The 16505-nt window shown below is 37.8% G+C and overlaps 1 protein-coding gene across 1 annotated transcript; it reads right to left on the reverse strand.

Moving 5' to 3' along the window:
• Positions 1-1066: 1066 nt before the first annotated feature.
• On the reverse strand, positions 1067-3816 carry ecm1a (extracellular matrix protein 1a). Its single transcript, XM_030740443.1, has 3 exons — positions 3679-3816; positions 3324-3580; positions 1067-1957 (listed from the first exon to the last, which is right to left on the reverse strand). Exons 1-3 carry the CDS (start codon positions 3746-3748, stop codon positions 1754-1756), a joined length of 531 nt encoding a protein of 176 aa, XP_030596303.1. The 5' UTR covers positions 3749-3816; the 3' UTR covers positions 1067-1753.
• Positions 3817-16505: the final 12689 nt, after the last annotated feature.

Consider the following 16505-nt stretch of genomic DNA (forward strand, 5'->3'; position numbering starts at 1 on the left):
AGCTTCCAGCACTTTCCAACACAAATATTTACAGACAGAGGACAAAATAAAGGAAAAACAGGACCCTTGATCCCTTTGCAGGGCTCTTTGTTGACACAATTTGGGTCTATTTATCCTGTTAGTACAGTGCTTCTCAAACTGTGGAGCAGGATTCACTGGTGAGATGCAGAGCCACTGCAGGTGAGGTGTGGAACAACCAGTAGAAAAATGTGATGTGAAAGTTGAATGAATTTTCTTTTTTTAGGGAAATAATATTGGCTGAAGCTCTTATGCTGCCATTTATTTAAAATCCAAGTTAGATCCCTTTAAAAAACAATGTTAATAACTGGTTTAAAAAAATCATGTGAGATTCTTTTTTTTTTTCAGCTTCTGAAGTGGGTCATGCTAGAAAATTTTTTTTGAGAACTGTCATTTTAGAGGGAAGATTATCTCCAAATGAATTAAAAAACTATTCCAATCACTTGTATCCTGTGATAAAAACATTTCTGTGTCTCTTCTAGGATGACAATGCCCTCATCCATAAGAAATGAGGGGCCTTTGAATAGTTTGCTGAATATTAAATTGATTTTAGTCACATCTTATGGCTGTTGCAGTCACCACATTTTTGGGGGGGGGGATTTTTGGCCACAGCGGCTTTTCTCGGAAGTGGAGAGAGACAGGAAATGAGGGAAAGATACAGGAGAAAACGCGGGCAAATTGGCAAGGGGCCGGGACTCGAACCCACACCGCCCGCAACGCAACACGGCAAATGTATGTGGTCGCCGGCTTCACCACTAAGCCACCCAGGCGCCACAGTCACCACAATTTAACTCACCACTGTAAACACTTCTGTTCACAACCATGCGTAAAATCCAAATTGTGGGAAAATCCTTTAGAGGAATGATGTTTAAAATCAATAATGAGGCACAGTGAGGCTGTTGTCTCTCTCTCTCTCTCTCTCTCTCTCTCTCTAAATAGCTGTATACCTTTATTTTGAAGGCGTTACAGAGGAAGCATAATGACTGATCATTCACTTGATTGTAGTCTGGATTATATTAGTAGCAATAACTCAATCAGTGGTTGTTGTAAAGTTTTTATTTGTGACTTTTTAACTGCACAAAACAAAAGTCACACTAAAAGTACAACACACTACGACTTTTATTACTGATCAATGACATGATAATGACATGATAAAGCCAAACACACTAATAATCCAGCCAACTTTTCTAAAATACCTTTTACAGGCGTGTGTGTGGATGTTAAAATGACTGAATTTTGAAGCTGATATATCAAGTCTGTAACAAAGAGTTATAGTAACAAAAAACATATCAGGCTCTCTGGGGAGTGTGTTCATTTTGTGCTCTATAAATACTGCACCCAGAAATTACAGCATTCAATCCAGGCACATTTTATGGGAGTTATAACAGTGAGCATTTGCTTCACATTTTAAAAATGTGTTTTCTATTAATATGGAAAAGTTTGGCTAAACTGATGAGTTGATAATGAGGCTGGATGGGACTCTGATTGTCCTTAGATAGCATAAATCAAACCAGTATGTCCTGTCCTACTCATAGAGAGCCTGGGACAAAGACAAGATGAAATTATTGTACAAAGCATTGTGTGATAGAGGTTTGTCTCTATCCTGCAGATTTTGTTTGTTATCTGAATCTGAATGTGAGTTTTTCTTTAATACTCTATCTAGGTATATGAAAGTGGAAAGTTGTGTGTGTATATATATATATATATATATGATCTTTTTCTTTTTTTTTCATTTCTAGCAGGCACTTGGGTCAAACGTGAATCCTGGCTCCTCTGGGATTTCAGGGGCATCGTAGCCCGGTGTTGATCTGTAGTCTGGGTTCGGCAGCTTACTGTCGAAACACGTCCACCGAGCGTCTCCAGTGTTCTCGCAGCACTCGTACGGGAGGGTCATGGTGGAGTATTCTTCCACACAGAACTGAGACAGGGCTTTTCTCCACTGTGAGAAAAAAAGAGTCACGTAACAAGGTTACACAGCATCTCTGCGCTCACCCCAAGTAAGAGAAAAAAACATTTAATCCTCACATGGGACAATTGTTGATTTGCATGTGGGTGCAGTGGGCTTTTCCTTGCCTCCAGCATCAGTCAACATATTGCGATTTCTTTTATATCTTTGAATATTTTAAAAATGTTTAAGGTTGTGCTATAATTTACATTTGATCAAATTTACTTAATTACTATATTTGCATATCATATAATTAAACAGCAACATATGCTTTTTATACTAGCTTTTCATTTTTTGTCGTATAGATATACTTAGAGTGCTGGATGCTCTTAATAATTATTGCCAAAGGTTAGTTTAAATAATCCCTGTGAGCCAAAAGCTCAGGATTAAGACATTGCAGGTGTAATTTTTATTTTATTTTATTTTATTTTTATATTTCTACTCTCGGATCTCTATTATGATCATCTCAGGCCTGGTGTGTGCCAGCAGTCCCACAGATCTGCTGTTGAAGCCATTTGTTTGTTATGGGCAGCCAGTCAGAAGGTTGATCTAAAACTGAGGTGGGCAATTCATTTTCCCAACGGGCAACATTAGAAACTTGGCCTCTTGCAGACACCCCGTCAATAAGCTGAACTGAGTTCTGCTCAATATTAATTTTATCTCTTTTTAAGCTTACTGGTGTGGCCCTCAACAGAAGTCCCAGTTTTTGGAAAAATTCATCTCACACCCCTAATCTAAAAGGTGGTTTTAGAAAAATAAAAACTGATGGCTTATTTGAGTTAGAGGATGAAGTGAGCTGCACCAAAGCCCAGTATGTCATAAATAAAGATTACTTTACACTGTGAATCAAGCAAAGTACCCTGTGTCATAGATGTACAGATCCATGGGCACAAATGTTTGATTTTTAATGGTCAGGTTTTTTTTTTTTTTTTTTTTTTACAGTTTTTCAGTTATTATGCATAGCATATAGGTTATATGGTGTTTATTTGCAGATTAGTTAAATAATTAAATCAACACAAATTCACTAAAGGTTTTAAAGTACCTGCAGCAGCCACAGCCTTCAGATTAGCTTGCTTGGATAGCTTTCTCAACAATTTTAATGTTAACTGAGATATTTTCATCCTCGTTTTGTTGGAGAAAGCAACAGTCACTTGGCAATACAGGTCACATTAAATAATTAGTTTTAAGTAATATATATTTTCAAAACCAAAAATTTGAGAAAATAACATTAATTTTACCCAGAATGTCCATTGGAAAGTCAAAGAATTTAAATGAATATAATAGATTCCCCATTAACTTTATAAATACAAAATAACATAAATCTCCCTCATGATGTATAAAATAAAACTCAGAGACTCACCGCTTGCTGGGCGCAGCAGAGCATCTGGTTGCTCTCCTGGGCTATTTGTCCACTGCAGCACACACCAAACCATGACTCCAGCCGGTTCATGGCATGTCCACGGCGTCGGAAGTGGCTGGAACCGGATTTTGGGAAGAAACTAGGTGGATACCTGGGACGACCTCGACCATGATGACAAATAGCAGCCAAATTATCAGGAGTGGGACGGGCAGGTGGGAACGGGACATCGGGCTCTTTGAGAGAGTTCTTCTTGGTCTCTGTGGAAATCCAACAAGACGCAACACAAAGATTCAAAACACTACAGTCTGAGGAGTATGTTGTGTATATACTTTTTAAAAAATCTATAAAAATTTACCTCCCATGTTTACACCGTAAAAAGTCAGAGCAATCATCCAAAGTCCTGCGAGGCCTACAGCTGAATTCATAGCTGTGCACTGGTGTGGTGGGATCCAAATGCTGAAGAGGCAGACTTCTCTGTATTGTGATGCTCAGCCAGCTTTTATGGGTGAACGGAGGGTTTGTGGGCGTGAAATGCTTGGAAGTGAGTGGTGCAAATGGGGAGGGAGAGAGGGAGGTGGTGTAATAATGTTGAGATAAAAACAAAATGAGTTTGAACTTCAGTGATATCTGCTGATGGGTGCAAGGTCGCTCTAACCAGTCTGCATTCACATAGGATGAAATCACTTCAAACTGACACATAAGATAATTAGTAATAACAGTTGTTTTAAGAGTAAATGCTTTGACCTTAAGGCATTCCTGCAAACATTAACAGTGGCTTTGTTCTGCTGAGCAGGCCAGAACAGCACAAGAGAAGGACTCTCAGACTGAAGAAGCTTTATGGCATTGAACTTTGATTAGTATTTATTCCTGCTTTGTCTGCAATGGCATGCTGAAAACAGAAAAAGTACTATGAGCCAGCTTTCAGTTATTTATATTTTTTAGGAAAATGGGATTTATTGAAACATACATAAATGGAAATGTGGTATATGAATTTTTACTATTCTAACAAGCTTGAAATTCGATATTTGATATGGCCTCCCTTATTCTTCAACACAGCTGAACTCTCAGGCAGCTTTGTTGTCATTTCTTTAAGTTTTATTCAGGAATAGTTCTACAGGCTCTTGAAGGACATTCAAAACTCTTTGAATGTTGCAATAACTGTATTGGGAGAGTGTTTAAGATCCTTGTCATGCTGAAAAATGAAGCTGTTGCCAGCAGACTCTTTACAGATGGTACTGCATCTTTCGGATCATGTGTCGGGTCTTTGCTGGATTTCTTCCTATTCCAGGAAGTGGAGCAACAGTTTTCTGACTGTCACAGGCAGTTTATACTTGTTTGCATAAAGTGATAACAGAAATGGGTAACCAGGACTCCAACAGGAGACATCATGTTGTACAGTTACCAGGGTTGTGTGGAATAAATAGCCATTTTGTTTTTTATTTCCATCTAATTTTTGATTACTGAAGGGCATGCAAGCTGCCTCCTAAGAGCAGCAATGAGGGTCTGAAGATTGCTGCTACACCTATGGACAGAGTTAGGGTTGGCTTCTTGGAAGCAGAATATAAAGAAATGAGGGGAGGCAAATCTGGGATCTAACACATCCCAGTCTTAGTTCTGGTTATATGTTATGTTTTACTTTATGGTCCATGTCGTTTAGTGTTAGTATTCACGTCTCCCAGATGTTGGTTTTCTTTGGGTCGTGTGTCAGTTTTGCTTCCTGTTCGTTCTCCCCTGATTTGTTTTCACCTGTTGTTAAATGTGTGCACCTGTGTCCCATTACCCTGTTGTTGTTCATTCCCTACTCAGCCCAGTTTGCATAAATACTGATCCTGTCTGTGTATTTGACCTTGTTAGATGGGATGTTGATGCTCCCTGCTATGCTGCTAATGTGCTTTGTGGTGTTTTTAAGTTCAGTTGGTCCTCTGCCTCACAGTTTTTAGGCTTCCTTTTGTGGACTTTTTCATTGTCCCATAAATGGCTTGTCTCTATCTAACTTTATCTAACTTTGTCTCTATACACGGCAAATCATAACTTTTAGTATTAGTTGTAGTGTTTTATTTCATATGGGAAAATTATATATTCCCATATTTCCTGTAAGTGTTTTTTTCCCACTTTGATCTAGTTTCAGTGAACTGCAATAAACCAAAGTTGGTCAACATGTTAAACATTATTGTTTCATGTATTCTTATCTCGTAGCCCATTTTTAATTAAACATGGAGTAGAAAATATTTTCCTTGCTTATCTTACCTGACTGGTCAAAGCCGGGGAGTAACACGGTTTATCAAAACCAGTCAGATGTCTTTTTCCAAACTTAGACTAAGTTCCCCTGGATCTGTTTTCAAAAACTCTTATCACCCACAGAGAACGGTGAGCATTTTGTTCCATTTTTATCTACAAACTGCAGACAAATTTCAGCTATCATACATTCATTTCTTGTCTGCTGTTGTACTGACTGACTGACTCTTTATCATTTTCCTGGCAAACAGGTGGAAGCACTGTTGTCTTGGTTCGTTATGAATTTTTCTTCAACAAAATCTAAATGCATCCGTTGGCATTTGATCGGTCTGTTTTGCATTCAGTAAACAACTTTAAAATATGCAGTGTTTCCAAACTAGATTGAGATTTTCCCCTTAGGTATAAATCTTTAAAATATGAATGAGAAAATCAAAGACAATGCAATAATCAGTTTGCAAGATACTGTAAATAGTACAGAAGTGAAAGTAAGATGGACATAAAACTATACCGGTGCTGGTCATAAAATTAGAATATCATGAAAAAGTTGATTACAGTAATTCCATTTAAAAAGTGAAACTTGTATATTATATTCATTCATTACACACAGACTGATATATTTCAAATGTTTATTTCTTTTAATTTTGATATAAGTGACAACTAATGAAAACCCCAAATTCAGTATCTCAGAAAATTTGAATATTGTGAAAAGGTTCAATATTGAAGACACCCGTTGGCACACTCTAATCAGTTAAGGCCTTTAAATGGTCTTTCAGTCTAGTTCTGTAGGCTACACAATCAAGGGGAAAACTGCTGACCTGACAGTTGTCCAAGACGACCATTGACACCTTGCACAAGGAGGGCAAGACACAAAAGGTCATTGCTAAAGAGGCTGGCTGTTCACAGAGCTCTGTGTCCAAGCACATTAATAAAGAGGCGAAGGAAAGGAAAAGATGTGGTAGAAAAAAGTGTCCAAGCAATAGGGATAACTGCACCCTGGAGAGGATTGAGAAACAAAACCCATTCAAAAATGTGGGAACGAGTCACAAAGAGTGGACTGCAGCTGGAGTCAGTGCTTCAAGAACCACCATGCACAAACATATGCAGACATGGGTTTCAGCTGTCGCAGTCCTTGTGTCAAGACACTCTTGAACCAGAGACGGCGTCAGAAGCGTCTCGGCTGGGCTAAAGACAAAAAGGACTGGACTGCTGCTGAGTGCTCCAAAGTTATGTCCTCTGATCAAAGTCAATTTTGCATTTCCTTTGGAAATCAAGGTCCCAGAGTCTGGAGAAAGAGAGGAGAGGCACAGAATCCACATTGCTTGAGGTCCAGTGTAAAGTTTCCACAGTCAGTGATGGTTTGGGGTGTCATGTCATCTGCTGGTGTTGCTCCACTGTGTTTTCTGGGGTCCAAGGTCAACGCGGCCGTCTACCAGGACGTTTTAGAGCACTTCATGCTTCCTGCTGCTGACCAACTTTATGGAGATGCAGATTTCATTTTCCAACAGGACTTGGCACCTGCACACAGTGCCAAAGCTACCAGTACCTGGTTTAAGGACCATGGTATCCCTGTTCTTAACTGGCCAGCAAACTCACCTGACCTTAACCCCATAGAAAATCTATGGGCTACTGTGAAGAGGAAGATGCGATACGCCAGACCCAACAATTCAGAAGAGCTGAAGGCCACTATCAGAGCAACCTGGGCTCTCATAACACCTGAGCAGTGCCACAGACTGATCAACTCCATGCCACGCCACATTGCTGCAGTAATCCAGACAAAAGGAGCCCCAACTAAGTATTGACTGCTGTACATGCTCATACTTTTCATGTTCATACTTTTCATTTGGCCAACACTTCTAAAACTCCTTTATTTTGTATTGGTCTTAAGAAATATTCTAATTTTATGAGATACTGAATTTGGGGGTTTTCATTAGATGCCAGTTATAATTATCAAAATTAAAAGAAACAAACACTTGAAATATATCAGTCTGTGTGTAATGAATGAATATAATATACAAGTTTCACTTTTGAATGGAATTGCTGAAATAAATCAACTTTTTTTAATGATATTCTAATTTTATGACCAGTACCTGAAGAGGTAGATTCAAAGTTAGGATATCAGGTTATCCTAACTTTCTTGTCTCCTAGATCAGCTGTCTGACCGAACCTACTCTGAGGTGCCTCCCATCATCTGATCCAATCTAGCTCTAGCCCTTATCATATTTTTATCCCTTTACATAGCAATGAGAACAGCGTTTTTGCAGTTTATCAGAAATTTACATACAGAAAAACTATTTACAAAAAGAGCTACAGTTAGGATTTAGGCTTGACTTTAAAAGTTTAAAGCCCCTGTGTGTATGTTTCCTGAGACTTTTTTAAAAAATCTGATTTAGATTGCACAAAAATATTCTGAAGTTGTTGTTGTCAGTTATCCCCAGATCAGTATGAGACAGAAAATTTCACATTAAAACTACAGGCCGCTTACACTCCTCATCACTGGGGCAAACCAAGAGTCCATCGGCCATTGTTGAGTGCACTGGCGGCACGCAGTCCATGAACACACACGCAGTGTTTGTCTCAGATCTCGTAGTGTTGTGTCTACAGGTTCAAGCCTCCCACATGCTCCACATGTTCCACATGCCATGTCAGCAGCTCTATCTCTGACACTCACGGTCAGCTCATTTTTATTTTTTGTTTTTTATTTTTTACTGAAGGACAACTGGAAGCTGGAAGAGCTGGTAATTCTCACTTTATCACCAGACACTGCAATTGTTATATTGTCGTGGGGAAAAGGTCTTCTCTGGAGCACGTATGAATTCCTTTTTAGATAAGATTAAGAGTATTGCCATATTTTCAACCACTCATCCAGGCGTCATAATTCTGGTCTACTTTAATCATCACTTCATTGAAAAACACATATGATATCAAGGTCACCATTTAATCCTGTGAGAGCCCCAGTGTAGCACTTACCAACAGGACTACTCTAGACCCAACTCATGCATTATCTAACATTTTGTATTATATTAAATTTTACACTGTAAGTATTCCAATATTCAGATTTTACTAGACACTAGAAACACATAGTCCTGTGACAGACCTGTCCAGGGTGTACACTGCTTCTCAGTCTATGGCACTGGGAAGAAGCTCCAGCCCCATCGCGCTCCTGAGCTGGATATAGGGAGGGATGGAGGGATTAAAGGATAAGGATTTTTGAGCAGCTCACATAAAACTACAATATACAAAAACATAGAGATGTACAACAAAATACAGAAACAACACGTCACACTACTAAGCTGATAGTTAGCGCCCTCACTTCACAGTAAGAAGGTCCTTGATTTGAATCCACTGCCAGGCTGGGGCCTTTCTGTGTGGAGTTTGCATGTTTTGCTCCAGACACAGGCGCATTTGTCCCACCCAAAAATTACACCGCATGATGATGATCATTTTAAAAGGAGGCTGTTTAGATTTAATGTAAGTATCATCAGGTGGAGTAAAACGCTGGGAGATTTCCTGTCACCCAGCAGGTACCAGAAATTCCTGTTAGAGAGGACGTTCTATCTTTTTTTTTTGTTTTAATCATATAACACTCCATAAATTTTCCAAATTAAGTCATATAGTAACACAAGATTGAAAAACTATCATTAGAGTTTTACAGCTGTATTTATCCAAATCTAATTTTCCAACTTTCAGGGGTTCCGTTATTTGTGCTTTGGGATTTGATTTCAGTTTTTTCCATCTCATTCTCACCGATTGTCTGCACCCATGTGTTTCCCGCAGCTGTGTCTACTCCCAGGATTCAGTCTTATGTTGTCAGTGCATTGTTTCTCCTTTCCGAGCTGTTTTCTACTGTAGTTTGCAAACCTGGCAGAAGTTATGTCTAATATTAAAATGTTTTTTTTTTTTTCTGGACCTGTTTTGGCTAGCCAAAAAAAAAAAACAATTAAGTTGCTAGAGACAATGCCATACTGTATGGTAAATATTTTCTCTTCTGCCAGTATAGCAACAGCATCTGTGAAACAGTCATGTGAACAAATGCTGTCACGCTCACAGCTCACAGACATGGACACATACCTAATAAAAAGGTGGCACATTGTTTTCCTTCTTTCCGTTAAACCAGAAGTACCAGTCAGACCGGAGCTGATTGTGTAAGGTTATGGGAATTATCATGGCAGGTTGCAAACTTTGGGCTTGAAACTGAACCCAGTTTCCAACACAGTGATCCTGATAATACCATATCATAGATAAATAAAGTCATGCATGTATGATTTAAAGTTTAAAATCCTAAAATTGTTGCCTGTTTCTTGTGAAATTCGCAAATATGATAAAATATTGTAAGTAAATGAGCAGTTGCCCTGAGCGTGCCTCTTTTCTTTGGCCACACATGCTGGGATCCACTGGCCACATGGCGTGTTTCAAAACTGCACCAACAGGTTTTTTTTCATTTTTCATTTGCGAAATATTGCCCGCCTCAGTCGAATGGTGTCCAAGCCGGAATTGGAAATTATTGTTCATGCTTTTGTCTCCTCTCGGTTGGACTACTGTAATTCTTTATACATTGGTCTCAGCAAATCGTCTTTGAATCGCCTCCAGTTGGTCCAAAATGCTGCTGCCAGGCTACTTAAAGGATCCTCTAAGTGGTCTCATGTGACACCTATCTTGTCATCTCTGCACTGGCTTCCCATAAAGTTCAGATCCCAGTTTAAGATCTTGGTGATCACTTTCAGAGCTCTGCATGGTCAAATGCCTGAATACATTAGTGAGCTCTTACACCCATACATAACGCACAGACTGCTGAGGTCTTCTGACCAAAATCTGTTGGTGGTTCCACGCTCTAGGCTAAAAACTAAGGGAGACTGTGCTTTCGAGGTTGCAGCTCCTAAATTGTGGAATGCACTACCATCACACCTGAGATCTGTGGACTCTATTGAATCATTTAAAGAACAGCTCAAGACTCATTTGTACAGGCTTGCTTTTAACTAGTGGTTTGTGTGTGTTTTATTGTGTATTATTGTTTTCTTTTAAATGCTGTAAAGCACTTTGTGATTTTATCTAGAAAAGTGCTATATAAATAAAATTTTACTTTACTTTACTTTACTTTTTGCTTGCTGCGTGAACACAAAAAAATAAAATAAAAATGCCTGAGTGCATTAAAAAGAGCCGAAGGGAACATGCAAAAGCTCCAGTTCCTCTGATTAATTTATCAAATAAAATTACACGTCTTACATTTTTCTGATCCTTATTTAATTGTTTCATGAACCTCTCATGGAGGGCAAAGGTCACCTTTGCTACTCAAGCTGCAAACTGGTCTCCACCCTCTTCCTCCTACAGGGGAAAAAAACGAGTTCGACAAGAGGTTAAAAACAAATTAGGTGTTGCCGCTGTCACGTGACTGCATTCACTTTGTGTTGTGCTCTCGGCTCAGGTGCAGTCTGTGCAGGAAATTAGTGAGCAGAACAGAGCAGGAACTAAAGTGGACTATACTGGCTGAAGATAAGGTAAGAAGAGATAATACGAATAAAATGTCTTTTGTAATTGAACTGCTAATCTCTTAAGCATGACTATAGAAACCTGTCATTTCCCAGAAGCGGCATCAATGCGGGGTTACTGGATTGTGGTTATTTTAGCCATCTTGGTGGCCTTGGGACTGGTGATGGTGGTCCAGAGTCAGTATCAAGTGGAGGCCATTATGAACAAGAAGATTGAAATACTTGATACTGCATTCGAGAAGCTTTCAAATGAACATCTAAGTCAGGACAACTTGAAAGTCTCTGTAGAAGAGGTGTGGCAGAAGAGCCAGAAAGCAGCGGAGGAGCTGGATGATACAATGATTAAACTCAACGCAGAAATGGAGCAGAAGAAAAAGGAAAATGATGCATGTCAAGGAGAAATGGTACCAAGTTTTCCTCTTTTTTTTTTTTTGATTTTCTCTTCCTCTTTCCCACACATATTCACTGTACAAAGACACAAGGCAATTACAGAAAACATCTCTTATCAGCATCCAACATTGTTACATATAAAAGGAATTTCATCCTAAAACAAGTGGTCCCAGGCACAACAACAACAACAAACTCGTGTAAGACGTTTAGTAGATGCATCTATGATGCCTCACATTATTCTTGAGTTATTGCACTCACAAGATTTTCAGAAAAACCTCCAAACTTGACCCAATTATGGCAAGGTGAACTAGAGGTCACTGGCTATCTTTCACGCAAATTTGAAAATTTGAAAACTGGTAGTTTTGTTATAATATTGTTAACAAACAATATTATTAACAAAGAAACACAACTTTCTTAGAAAATGATGTAGCAGGGTTTTGTTTTTCATCCTTTTCTTGCCCCATTAATAATCTCATTAGTATTACGGTTGGGAGCTGCTAGTCTAGACTGACTGCAGACTCACGGCTGTAAGAGTACATGTATTCATGCACCAGTGTTAACAATCTATTCATGTAATATTAAAAGGAAACACATTTTCCAGCACGTTTGCTGCTATTGTCAAAATGGTTGGGGAAATCGCCAATTCCCTGTTGTTTTGTTGAGCTTCCACTCTGTTCCTGGATGTCTGAAACAGATTTAGAGTATTAAAAGAATTGAAAAAAATACATAACATAAATCCAGTCCAACCTGAAAAACATTTCTCTCACTCTGCTGCAGAAAACTGCAAAAGAAGAGCTGGCAGATGTCCAAAAGACACACGAGAAAACTAAAGGTAATATGCACTTATCACCCAGATAACTCACACCCTGTTGCCACCATGTGGTCAAATACTAGCATACCTCTTTAGATCCAACAAAGTTATTTGCTTTTTCTTTGTCATTAAGTTGCCTTGGGGGCAGAGGTTGGAGCCTGGACCCAGGAGATTAAAACTCTGAAAGAAGCACTGACCCAGAACAGCCCCATCTGTAACTACTTGAAGAAGAACACAAAAGCTGAGTAAGAAATAACAGATTTTTCTGTTCATCAAGTCACAACAAATACTGAACATTTCTAGAAACAGGGTTATTCCGAGTGGATTAATAATCATATGATTGTGTCTTTCAGGAAACTGTGTGGCAACATCAACCCAGCCAGAAAATGAGAGGCCAGAAAATGAGGTTGTTTTTGTTTGTTTTATTTGTTTGTTTGTTTTTCTTATGATTGCCTGAGTGTTTTTGATATGTAAGTTACACTTGATACAGAAACATATCTTCAGGCTTTTATTTTTTATTTGACAAATTTTTAACAGGTGGATAAGAAATGGAGCTTTATTTTATTTCATTTATCATTTCTGGATTTCAAAATGCTACTCAAGATGTGTGATACAAGCCTATGGAGTTATTGTAACACTGTTTTTTCATGTATAGCTTTTTATGAGGGTCCAATATGATACACAAATGTCTTATTTATAAATATTTTATATTTACATATTGGTAAAGTGAACACAATTTATCTATAATAGACTATAAATAAGCAGTCTTTATCTTTGTATGAGCCAAGAGAAACAGCTGTGTTCTGCTTTGTATAAATGAATCAACCTTTGTTAAAAATAAGTAGTTTCTTCCTTGCTTATAAGTGCTTTACAGATGAGTCACAGAAATGCTGTTTAAATAGAAGAACCACTGGAAACTATTTCACATGAAAAAAGAAAACAGGGAAAAGGATTAATTACATGAATGCAAAAAAAAAAAAATTGCTTAGCATGTAAATAATAATAATAAAATACAGTTCATTAATTGTTTTTTGTTTAAAATGTCTGGCTTCAGGGAAGAATTCTTTTTTTTTTTTTTTTTTTCAGAAAGGGTTTTGATTAAGACAAACCACTGTTGCCGTTTGCTCCTGGAATCCAAATTTTGTTCCTCTCCGCATCTGAAGTCATTATTGTTTGATATACGTTTGGAACAGGGTTATAATAGTTTTGGATTTTACATTATAGTTAAGTTTTATTTCATTGTAACTTTTTTTTCTCTAATTGAGTTAGTTTTATAATTAGTTTTTAGGGGGGGTTTTGCTTGTTTTAATTAGTTTTTATTTCTTGTTTAATGCTTAGTTTTAGTTTAGTTTTCATTAGTTTTAGTTTTTAATGTTTTGTCAGGTGCAAGATTCAAGGTGCAAGAGTGACCATTGTGTAATAAGATCTCAACAAATTATACCATTAAAAAGAAATTGTGTTCAACAACCAACTGTTCCCAAGATTGCAGCATTATGTGTTAAATGTGTTTAATATTAAGGACACACATGAACATCATAAGACATCAACAGGGAGCAACATAGAAAAATACAGTAAACTTCCAATAAACTCTAATATCTAAAATATTTATTTCAAAAATGTAAAAATATGACTAAAAATATTTATCTAAAAAAAAAAAAAATGAGGAGTAAATTAGACTGCCCAGCACTAGATGCAGGTACAGCTTCAGTGCAGTAGATTAACATTAGCTCCATGTGAGCATGCAGCAAAAATTAGCCGGAAATTTACGGAGGACTTGCCAGTGCTGAACAGGCGAGCTATAGTAGTTAGGGCTGGATCAGGTGACCCTGAACCATCCCTTAGTTATGCTGCGATAGGCCTAGGCTGCTGGGGACACTGAGTGTGTCTTTTCATTCATTTCTTTTTACTCTGTTTATATCCTACTGTTGACAGAAGAGAAGGTGAATGCACACATTCATTTCATTTCCTTGTTCACGCCAAATTCTGGCCCCACCATCTGAATGTTGCAACAGAAATTGAGACTCATTAGATCAGGAAATGTTTTTCCAGTCTTCTACTGTCCACGGTGAGCTTGTGTAAATTGTAGCCTCAGTTTCCTATTTAACATGTTGCGCATTCAGAGATGCTCTTCTGCATGCTTTGGTTGTAACCAGTAGTTATTTGAGTTACTGTCGCCTTTTCTATCAGCTCGAAACACTGTGGCCATTCTTCTCTGACATCAACACGACATTTTCATCAGATAACTGCTGCTCACTGGATATTTTCTCTTTTTCAGACCATTCTCTGTGAACCCTACAGATGGTTGTGTGTGAAAATCCCAGTAGCTCAGCAATTTCTGAAATGCTAAATGCACTGAATTGCTGCCATGTGACTTGCTGACTAAAGAATAGTTAAACACCAGAGCCATTACAAGCTTTTTGAGAAATCCATTTATTTATATTTTAAGAGTTAGAAAAAAGCAGGTGTCTACCTTCAGTGCTGGAAATGGGAAAACAGCGAAGCCTATCCAAAATTAAGCTCAAAAGTCAAGTTAAAATCTGCTTAGAGAGACTCAGTTGCTGGCTAATTAACTATGTGTTTAATCTGAAGAATTGCAGATTTAACGGATTATGTTCCTATTCCCTGACCTGAAGTTGTGACCTCCTGGAGTCTTTTTCTAGTTTACGTGCTGACTGGCTCCTGTTGTAGCTTTACGGGATGTCTAACTTTTCACAAGAAAGTGGTCTGCCAAAATGTTAAATAATCCTTTTAAAAGGTGAAAACGGTACAGGCAAGAGAGCTATTTTAAGATCCATGGCTATAAGGATGTGCAAAGTATATCTAACTGGGAATATAGTGCACTGTTACTGTCTTCAAGTAGCCTGCAGAGTTCCAAATGTGCTTAATTAATAATGAATATTAGGTCATTAAGAGTAACTTTTGGCAGCTGAAATTTAGGTAAGGAGAAAGCTGAAGCAGTAACCCAGTAATTGTGACTCTAGCTTCTTAGGTGCACCTGTGAGTGTCTAATAGGACACTTGCTACCTTAGACAGTGCAGTGCTGACAATGTGGAGAGGTGATCTAGCGCAGGATTCCATATAAATAACAGGATCTGGACACTTTGTTTCATTTGTAAACTTAATTATTATTCGTGTATTTATATAAATGCTTTAATGTTCCACTGCAATAAGGGAGTGTTCCTTCCTACTGTTGCCAAAGTGGTGCTCATGGGGGCACATTTTGATTGCTAGATTTTCTCTGTAATTATTGTATGGTCCTTACCTTACAATATGAAGCGCCTTGAGGCGACTGTTTTGATTTTATATATATATATATATATATATATATATATATATATATATATATATATATATATATATATATATATATATATATATATATATATATATATATATATATATTAGGGGTGGGACTCAATTAAAAAAATTAATCGAATTAATTACAAGCTTTGTAATTAATTAATCGAAATTAATCACATTTTAATCGCATTTCAATATTTGACATGAGAAATATTAATTTAAGTTTAGTTGATGAATAAATCAATATACATAAGCTTAAACTTCAAAATTTTGTTTATTTTCCCACCAGTCTACTACACAGACCAATGAAGGGCGGAAGTGCTCCTGTGATAAGCAAACACCTGAAATTAAAGTTAAGCATCATAACTGGATAGTTTTATTCAACATTAATGTCTCACTTGTTATAGTTGGAAATTAATCATTCTCTCAGCTGTATTCCTTGATGTTGAAATGTGTCATGCTTGTTTTAACAGCTTATTTTGAATTAAAGACTTAAAATTAAACCACAAAAAGGAGAAAAAGTTCGTTCTCCGTTTAACAGCTGCTGTTACACAGCTGTGCTTCGCACTCACGGTTGCTAGGCGACATGAGCTACGCAGAGGTGACGGCAGCTGATATGAAGGCTAGCCGCTCACTTCCGGCCTTTGTGGTGTTCGTGGGCTGCGAAAGACGTGGGCCGGGTCCTTCGCAGGATGCGGCCCCTAATTTGGACATCGTGCGTCGATATAATCTGTATGCCTGGAACTCGTGCACTGAGAAACGTTAAAATGCGTTAAAATTTTTAACGCGTTAATTTCCCCATAATTAATTAATCGAAATTAACGCGTTAAAGTCCCACCCCTAATATATATATATATATATATATATATATATATATATATATATATATCAAATAAGAATTTTGGTCCTTGTGTACTTCAGGATTCCCCTTCATCTGCCTTCATAGACTAATGTACAGTATAA

The sequence above is a fragment of the Archocentrus centrarchus genome, chromosome 11 (genome assembly GCF_007364275.1).
Source record: "Archocentrus centrarchus isolate MPI-CPG fArcCen1 chromosome 11, fArcCen1, whole genome shotgun sequence".
NCBI lineage: Eukaryota > Metazoa > Chordata > Actinopteri > Cichliformes > Cichlidae > Archocentrus > Archocentrus centrarchus.

Coding starts and splice junctions, on each gene's coding strand:
- ecm1a (XM_030740443.1), bottom strand. CDS start 3,748: ATGAATTCAGCTGTAGGCCTCGCAGGACTTTGGATGATTGCTCTGACT. Junction 3,581..3,678: donor TTACGGTGTAAACATGGGAG/GTAAATTTTTAT, acceptor GGATTTCCACAG/AGACCAAGAAGAACTCTCTC. Junction 1,958..3,323: donor TCTGCTGCGCCCAGCAAGCG/GTGAGTCTCTGA, acceptor TTTTTCTCACAG/TGGAGAAAAGCCCTGTCTCA.